The sequence below is a fragment of the Octodon degus genome, unplaced genomic scaffold, assembly GCF_000260255.1.
Source record: "Octodon degus isolate 3935 unplaced genomic scaffold, OctDeg1.0 scaffold00387, whole genome shotgun sequence".
Lineage (NCBI taxonomy): Eukaryota > Metazoa > Chordata > Mammalia > Rodentia > Octodontidae > Octodon > Octodon degus.
Window position 1 is genome coordinate 131,961 of NW_004524963.1, and position 7,990 is coordinate 139,950.

A 7,990-nucleotide genomic window follows, 5' to 3' on the forward strand; every position below is an offset into this window, starting at 1 on the left:
CGTCCTCCCGCAGCTGTGCTCCGGGATCAGAGTCCTGAGGCGCGTCCTCCCGCAGCTGTGGCCCGGGGCTGAGGTCCTCGGATGCATCTCCCTTCAGCCCTGCTCCGGGGTTGTGGTCGGCCGGCTCCGCGGGGTCCGCGCCTACCAGCACGTCCAGGATAGTGGGCCCGCGGCCGGCCGCAGAACCTGAGCCAAAGACCAGGTCGGTGCGCGAGGCGCGGTCCCACACCAGGCGGCCGCGGCAGCGGAAGTAGCGCACGCGGTGCTGCGGCACGGCCAGCACGCCCGGGCCCAGGGCCGCCAGCGGCTGGTCCCAGCAGAAGGCGCTGAACGGCTCCTCGCGCACGCCCAGGAAGCGGTCGGCGTAGCCCACCGAGAAGTCGGCGGGGTCCAGGCGCGGGTCCCAGCGGATGCGCTGGATGACGGCGGCGGCCGTGCGCAGCGCCGGCTTCTTGGCCTCCGCCTCGAGCTGCGGCCGGCTCGCGGGGCTGGGGACCGGCAGCTCCGGCACGCCAGGGTGGGGGCGGCGGCAGCGGGCGCCGAAGCGGCAGCGGCCCTCCAGGAAGAAGCGGCAGGCCGGAGGGTCCTCGGGCGACAGCTCCGGTTCTCCTGCCGCTGCTGGGGGTGCCGAGGCTCGTCCTGCCGGGACAGTGCTGGGGGCAGGCGACGCTTCCGACTCCGCCGCAGCCTCCATGGAGCCAGCCGAGGGTCAGCACGCCCGCCCGGCTGTGGCCTCGGGGCAGGAGGCCTGACCCCGCCCTAGTGCCTTATTTGCATACGCCTGCTTAGTTCGGCTCGCTGACTAGCTACATCTACCCTCGGCCACGCCCACCGTGGCTGATTTGCATGAGCCCGCCCCCAGGCCCGCCCCTCGGGGAACCGGCGCGGCCGTGGGACTTTCCGCGCCTCTGCGGCGCCCTGTAGACCTGAGTCACCTGCGGGTCGGGCTGAACTTCGCACCCCGGGCTAGGGGCGACGCCCGGCCTGCCCACACGGCGCTGAGGGGCGGCCCCACCCGGCTCGAGGTCCCGACCCGCTTCCCGCCGCCCGGCCCTCGCGGTCAGTGAGCAGAGCCTGGTGGGCGCGAGTGGGCCGCCGTTTATGTCGCGCCGGCAGGGCTACTACAGGCCGAGCCCGCGGTCCAGCTCCAGGCGCGGGGCCCGGCGGGGCTGTGCCCCGGAGCGCGCGTGCGCGTCCGTCTGGGCGTCCGCGGCCCCCGCGCCACCAGCGTCCATGACGCCCAGCACAGCGTCCAGCATGGAGGGACCCAGGTCCAGATGGAAGGACAGCAGCGGGTCGGGGGGCGCCGCGGGCGCGGGCGGCGGGGTCCTTGCGGGCGGCGCCTGGGGCTCAGCCGCTGGCTCGGCCCCGTGGAGGCTCAGGAAGGAAGTGTCCCCGAAGGCGTCGCCACCGCGCCCCACGTGCAGCGTGTGCCGGAAGTCGCCGAGGGGCGCGGAGATAGACGGCGCCCCGCTCCTGGGGCTGCGCTTCTTGCGCTGCGCGGAGCCCGGCTGCTTCAGCATCGGCATCTGCGGGGAAAGGGGTGTTAGTGCGCCCGCCCGTAAGGTGCAGGGCAGGAGGGATCGTTTCCATTTTACAGGTGGGGAAACTGAGGACAAAGCTCTCGGCTGCTGGACTCAAATCTCAGATGCGGACTCTGGCCGGCCTGGCTCCTGCGTGCCCCCCAGCACTGTGCTGAGCTTCTTAGAGCCTTCCTATAGCAAGAAATGCCCTCCAGATCTTAGGGCGCTTCTCCATCTGTCTGAGCAAACTCCAGTGGGAGATCTCCAGGGCTGAAGGGCCTTGACTCTGTCCCTTAGGCAACGCGGGGACAGTGCTTTTGTGTCCACAGGTCCTAACTGGGGCCAGCCTGCAGGCCCGTGTGGGGCAGGTCTGGGGCGGGCCTAGGGATGGACTGTATGTTTCCACATCATTTAGTTATCTGGTTCTGAGAGGCCATGACCTAACAAGACAATCTGTTATATTTTATAAAACAACCCAAATTACTGTACATTAAAAAGTGGCAGGCTGGGAAATTGGCTCTGTAGAACAAGCGCTTGCCTGGCAAGCACAAGGGCTTGAGTTCAATCCCTGGTTCCACAAAAAAAAAAAAAAAAAAAAAAAGTCATTCTCTTTAAAGGGGGCCAAGGAGATGGCTCAGTAGAGTAAGTGCTTCCTTGGCAAGCGCAAGGGCCTGAGTTCAATCCCGGGTTCTGGAAAAAAAAAAAAATGTGGTATCTGGATTTGGTTGGAGGGAAATAAAATGTAGGCAGCACCGACCCTCATCACGGAACTGGGCGGTTTTCTGTGGAACTTCTGGGTGGGTCTTTGGTGACTTTGTAGTTCTGTCCCAAAAGTCACCTCACCGCTGTTAAGATGAGAACCTTCTATTTCAGCAGAAGCCTCACCCTTTGCCAGCTGGCTGCATCAGGATAAGTGAGTCTGTTTTCCTTTGTAAAGTGGCTAACATAACACCACCTCCCTACAGAGCACACACAACAGCTTCCCTGAAGAAAACTGTATTTGTGTGTTAGCCATTGGTACTGCTGTGTTGGCAGAGGGGGTGCCGGCCCTGAACAGTAACTGCTGAGACCTCATAAGGCAGCAGGCAGGAGGCGAGCAGCCAGCACTGTCCTATCAGTAACCAGCTTCCTAGAAGTGTCAGAGAGAAGCCACACGGTTCACAGTCCTGTAGGTGGTTGGACCCTGAGGACTGCCCTACACCTCTCTAGCTCGACCCCTAGCGCTCCACCCTCCGGGGAAACCAGGCTTGGTTGCTGCTTCTGTGCTGTTGATCAGCCTTCGCTTTCCATAAGCAGTTGGAGTACACATAAGTGAACGGTATCCAACACAATTACCACTTCCTCCTCAACAGAAACAAACATTTTGTGAAACAAGACTTATCCTTACAAGGCTGTGATATTTTCTGCTCTTTAAATGCTCAACTTGGTTCATTCATGAATCCTGATGCAGTTTCAAACCGGAAGTCCTTCTACACGCCAGCTGGTGGGGCCCTACCACCAGCCCCTGACCTGCGGAGGGCTATGGGTCACCAGGGCAGCAGGCCTAAAGCCAGGTTTGGACCTGGCTCTGCGCATACTGTGTTGCTTTGGGTAATTTCTGTAACCTTTTGACCTCATCTCTGATTGCACCTGGAAAATAGAGGGATCCTAGAAGCCTTCAGTGCTTTTGGTAAGGATTGGTGAGATGTATCGCTGTGCCCAGCAGGCGCACCACCACGGATGCTCAGGAAGCAGAGGCCAACCGCCGCTGTGGCTCGGACCCCGCGTCCCAGGCCAAGCTCACAAAGCCAGCACCCGGGGGGCTCCGGCCCTGCCCACCACCTCTGGGGGTCCCCTCTGACACTTAGGGCTGCTGCCTCTTGGGGCCCTGCCCTACCGGTGCAGACCAGGCCACTGTCACTGCTGGTTCTGACATCACACATTCCTGGGCACAGATTCTGTCCCCCCCCTCCTGGCGGGGCCCTGAGTTAGCTTCCTCTCTTGCCCCTCAGCACCGCGGCGGTGCTCAGGGCAGAGAAGCGTCATCAGGCTCACTCGGAAGGCGTTGGTTTGCGTGCTTCACACACGAGCTAAAATACTTTCTCCAACAACCCAGAGAGGGGAACTACAGGGGTACTGTCACATCTGTGATGTGCGCTGGCTGCAACAGAAGTGCAGTGACTTGCCCCGGGTCACACAGGAGCCAGTGCTGCCAACCCTGCTCCTCTGAAGGCCAGGCTTGTATTGCGCAGAGCCACACCCAGGTGACAGTGGCTGTGCAGTCACAGTCACACATGAGGTTCTGGTTGGACAGAAATGAGGCCAGCAAGGCCGGCATATGGTATACCGGAACTCTGGAGATCCCAGAACTCTGGAGGCTGAGACAGAAGGATCACCAGGAGTTTGAGCCCAGCCTGGACTACTTAGTTAGACCTTGTCTCAAACAACAAAACAAGAGGCCGGGATTTCCTCGTGCCCTGCATTGTCCCTGTCTTCGTTCTTTTGCACTGCATATGAGAAAGTCTGAGGGAGACCAGCTTTTGAATGCAGCCCCTCTCCTGGCTAGCTCTGAGACCTTGGGCAAGTCACTCCCTGTTCCCTAGGGTGTCCCCTGAGAACCAGCCTCTAATCTCCACTCACCCGGTTGCTGAGCTTCCTGCAGTGAGGTCACTCTTGGAAAAAGTTCATCACCAGGGGTGGGTGGGGGCTTGGACAGAGGGGCTGTTGTTTTGGGCCAACGTGAAAGCGGCACAGCCAGAGCAAAGGAGCCCGTGCCTGGGCCCATCCTTCCCTTCCTGCCCCAGTAGGGTCAGCTCCTGATGCAGGGGCTCAACTGGCTCACTTCAGTTCTGCGGGCGGCCCCTGCCAGCGTGGAAAGACTGGCCCAACCAGTTCTGAGACCCGCTGGCCACCGGACTGGGCCCTAAGAGGGCCTCGCACTCGCAGGCTGCAGGCTGCGTGGCTGGGCTGGACTGGACTCAGGGCCCACTTCTCACGCGGTCCCTCTTCCCTCAGCATAGATCAGAACCACCCGTCTCTTACCAGCACCCCTTACCTGGCAGTTCTCACTGAGCACTGAAGGTGCTGGTCCTCCTGGTGCCGGGGCTCAGAGTCCGCTTGGCTGGCCCACTGCGCACCCTTCTTCCGCCTTCCTCCTGGCTTCTGCCAGGCAGGATCTCACCTGGCAGAGAGGTGTCAGGTCTCACCAGGAGCCGATGTGGGGTCCAGGTGTCCACTTTCCTAGGGCCGCCGCCTTCCCAGCCCTATCCGCCCCCCCCTTTAGCCCAGGGGTCCTGCCACCCGTGCCAGACCCTTCCCTACCTGCGCCCAGGACTGTCAGCCCCTCTCATGGGCCATGGTGGGAACCCAAGCGAGAGCGGAGTCACGGCCCAGGCCTCCTCAGCTCGCAGTCCAGCCGCAGAGTACAGCCACAGGCCCTCCCTAGCCTCTTTATCCCCAAAAGCTGGCCTTTGGGACTCAGTACCACAAAGCAGCCGTAGCAAAGCTGACGCCCCTCCCTCGGACTGAGGCTCCGAGCAGCCGCGAGGAGCAGGGTGTGGGTGGAGAGCAGCGGGGCGGGGAGGGATGGAGCACGCCCCCAGTGCCCCGCCCCCGCCCAGCTTGGAATTTCCTGAAACTGGGGAAGTCTGGCTGTTTAGAGGAGTAATTTCTTCCAGATTCAGCAGCTGTTGGGCGAGTGTAGGTTAGGGAGGAGAGAGAGGGAGAGAGCGAAGAAGCTATGGTTTCCAGGTAGTAGGTCAGCGTCACCCCAGCCAGCGGTGAGGACAGCCCCACTCTGACCCCGCCCTGGCCGCCTATCCCTAGAAAAGTAAAAGTCATTAGGTCTCTGAACACCTGTGCTGCCTCGGAAGTGAGCGAGATTCCGCCGGTAGAGAGGTCCCTCCGGGCCTGGGGCAGGCAGGGCCAGAACCAGGAAGAGCCACAGTGCCTGCGCGGAGGCTGGTGCAGGGCTGGCAGCTGGGTCATAGGTCCCAGACGGCTGAGGGGTGGCCAGGGCGGGGCGGTGGCCAGGAGAGACAGCAGGACGCACCGGGCTCTGCCACTGGAAGAGGCGTGGGCATTCAGGGGGAGGCAGGCAGGCAGCCTGGTGGGGCCAAGCGTCAGCCCGGGTGGGCTTCGCTTGCGCAGAGGCCAGCTTGAAGGGGACTGGGCCGGAGCCAAGACTGTCCTGGACGGGTAAATAGAGCCAGGACAGGCCTTAGCAGGTTCCCTTGGGGTTCCGCGTGTGGGATGGGCCTGGAGCTGGCCTGGGCTCGAACATTTAAAGGGAAGGAGAGGTTGTCAAAAACAGCAAGACAAATATGCCTAAATGAAAGATTTTCTATCAGGGCTGAGTATGTGGCACGGTGGGGAGGGAGGTCTCTTGCCTTTCATCACAAGGCCCTGGGTTCGGTCCCCAGAGCCACAAAAAGTAAAAAGATTTTTATCCAATATATATTTTTTTCAGGCAGGGGATATAGTTCAGTGGCACAAGTCCTGCCTAGCGAGCGCAAGGTCCTGGTTTGATTTCTGGTGTGTATATATATTTGATATAAAATTAAAAAATATAATTTTATTTTTGTATTTCTGAAACTAGGTCTCACAACATAGTTGACGCTGGCTTTTGAGGCCGGCTCTGCGCTCACTTAATGTGGTCTGATCCGGTAGAGGATCTTGGTGCTCTTCCAGGGTCAACTTCCTGAGTGCTGAGATTATGTGAGCGGGCCACCAGGGCGGGCCACCATCTCCGGCAATGTCACCATTTAAAATCGACAGTTGAGTGTGCATGGGCAGGGGGTGGAGTCCCATTTTATGCAAACACTAGTTCTAAACAATTCCCTACACTAAAAGTCCACAGCACAGTCGCTCTGCCAGCCCGGGGGTGACGCCGGGAGTTTCCCTGTTCTGGACACTGAGTGTAAACGGAGCTTTACGTGGTGCAGCCTCAGGCGTCCGGCTTCTGTCCCGACGTGTCTTTGAGGTTCGCGCACACTGTAGCGCCCCCTTCACACAGCGCTAACTCCCGCGCCTGTGAGCCAGGGGCGGGGCTCTGTGGCAGACTAGTGCTGCCACCCACGTGGCTGAGTGGTCCCCGGCACCACCAAAGCCACCCTGTAGAGAGCCATTTCAAGGTTGTGAAGCACGTGCCTGTGGGGCCAGGAAGGCCAAGGCACCAGGCAGCCGCCACCGAGAGGAAGCAGAACTGGTCCTCAGGGCGTGCTCTGGGCTCCAGGGCCTTTCTAGGGGTGATGTGCACCCCCTCTCCAGGATCCGTGGGGGCGGCCTCCCTCACTTGGAGCTGAAGAGCGGGGCTGGATTGGAGGTGCTGCCACATGTACAGAGGTGCCCTGTAGCAACACCCAGAGCACTGACTGATGGGAGACCTGGAGGGAGACTAGCCAGGGGACAGAGAAGACTGTCACATGAGGATCATCGCTCAGGGAGGGCTACAGCCTGGGCGTACCTGCAACCCCTCCACTGCATGACAGGGCAGGAGCACAGCTTGAGGGTGGCGTTCTGCCGACTGCCTTGGCCCTCAGAGGTCATCCAAGTGGGGACACTGGACGTGGGCCTGTGTGGTCCCCCAGAGAGCTCAGATGGGCCTGGCACTCAGCTCTGTGCTCGCCATCAAGCGCCTGGAACTCATCATTTTGAAGAATGGGCCGGTTATGGTTTAGGTGTGCGATGGCCCCAACACCTCAGACATTTGGAAAGTGACTGGGTCAGAGGTGACAGGGTCAGGCAGGAGAGGGAGTCGGGGGTCCCTTCCCAGTTTCACCCTCAACTCTCTGTGGCGAGTGGCTTCCTCTGTCAGGCCCTTCCTGCCTTGGTGCCGACTGTGGACTGAAAACATAAGCCAAAATAAACTCTTCAAGTGGCAGGGTCTTGCCATTTTGTCCCAACGACAAGGAAAGTGACTAAGGCAGGGACTCACCTTGTCCTCTGGCGCTGCCTGGAAACACAGGAATCCAAGGCCGGGACCATGTGTCTAGGAAGGGCGCCTGAGAGAATGCAGGAGGCAAGCGAAGTTTCAGCACGGTCCAGGCAGCAGCCAGAGCCGCAGAGAAAGGTGCATCCCAAGAGCCCGGAGGGGAAGCGCGGTCCACTTGCTTGGGTCTCAGAAGCAAGCCCTGCGCAGTAAAGCAGAACACCACAGCGGGTGCACTGGAGTTAGTGAAACCCAGGGCCTACTGAGGCTGGGCAGGTGGGGGGCACACAGGGTTGCCGAAGAGAGGAAGCGCAGAGATGAGGAAAAGCAGCTCAGGCAGGCCTCCTGGGGGACGGGGAAGGGCAGGGAGACCGCCTCTGCAAAGAGATCCCCCCACACCCCGAAAGCTTTTCTCTTTGGATGGTTCAGACATTTGCTGGGAGTTTTTATTTCTTTTTTTTTTTTTTCATAATTTTATTGATAAACAAATAGCAATGAGACAGTTTCAAATCAAATAGCTAGGACAGTTTCAATAATTAACACACTGCATACATTCTTC

General features: G+C 60.1%; 2 protein-coding genes across 3 annotated transcripts in view; both read right to left on the reverse strand.

Moving 5' to 3' along the window:
* Window positions 1-1,003, reverse strand: part of Leng9 (leukocyte receptor cluster member 9) — a 2,066-nt gene extending 1,063 nt beyond the window's left edge. The window contains exon 1 of the mRNA XM_023708540.1: window positions 2-1,003. Coding sequence (XP_023564308.1) covers window positions 2-694 — 693 coding nt within the window. The 5' untranslated portion in view covers window positions 695-1,003. The remainder of the gene's footprint in view (window position 1) is intronic.
* Window positions 1,004-1,073: 70 nt separating this feature from the next.
* Window positions 1,074-5,765, reverse strand: Cdc42ep5 (CDC42 effector protein 5). Of its 2 annotated transcripts, XM_023708546.1 has the most exons (4): window positions 5,554-5,765; window positions 4,824-5,188; window positions 4,558-4,683; window positions 1,074-1,529 (listed from the first exon to the last, which is right to left on the reverse strand). In XM_023708546.1, exon 4 carries the CDS (start codon window positions 1,527-1,529, stop codon window positions 1,122-1,124), a length of 408 nt encoding a protein of 135 aa, XP_023564314.1. In that variant the 5' UTR covers window positions 4,558-4,683; window positions 4,824-5,188; window positions 5,554-5,765; the 3' UTR covers window positions 1,074-1,121. The 2 variants fall into 2 exon arrangements, with proteins under 2 accessions (XP_023564314.1, XP_004648383.1); XM_004648326.2 differs by lacking the exon at window positions 5,554-5,765 and having other exon boundaries at window positions 4,824-5,277.
* Window positions 5,766-7,990: the final 2,225 nt, after the last annotated feature.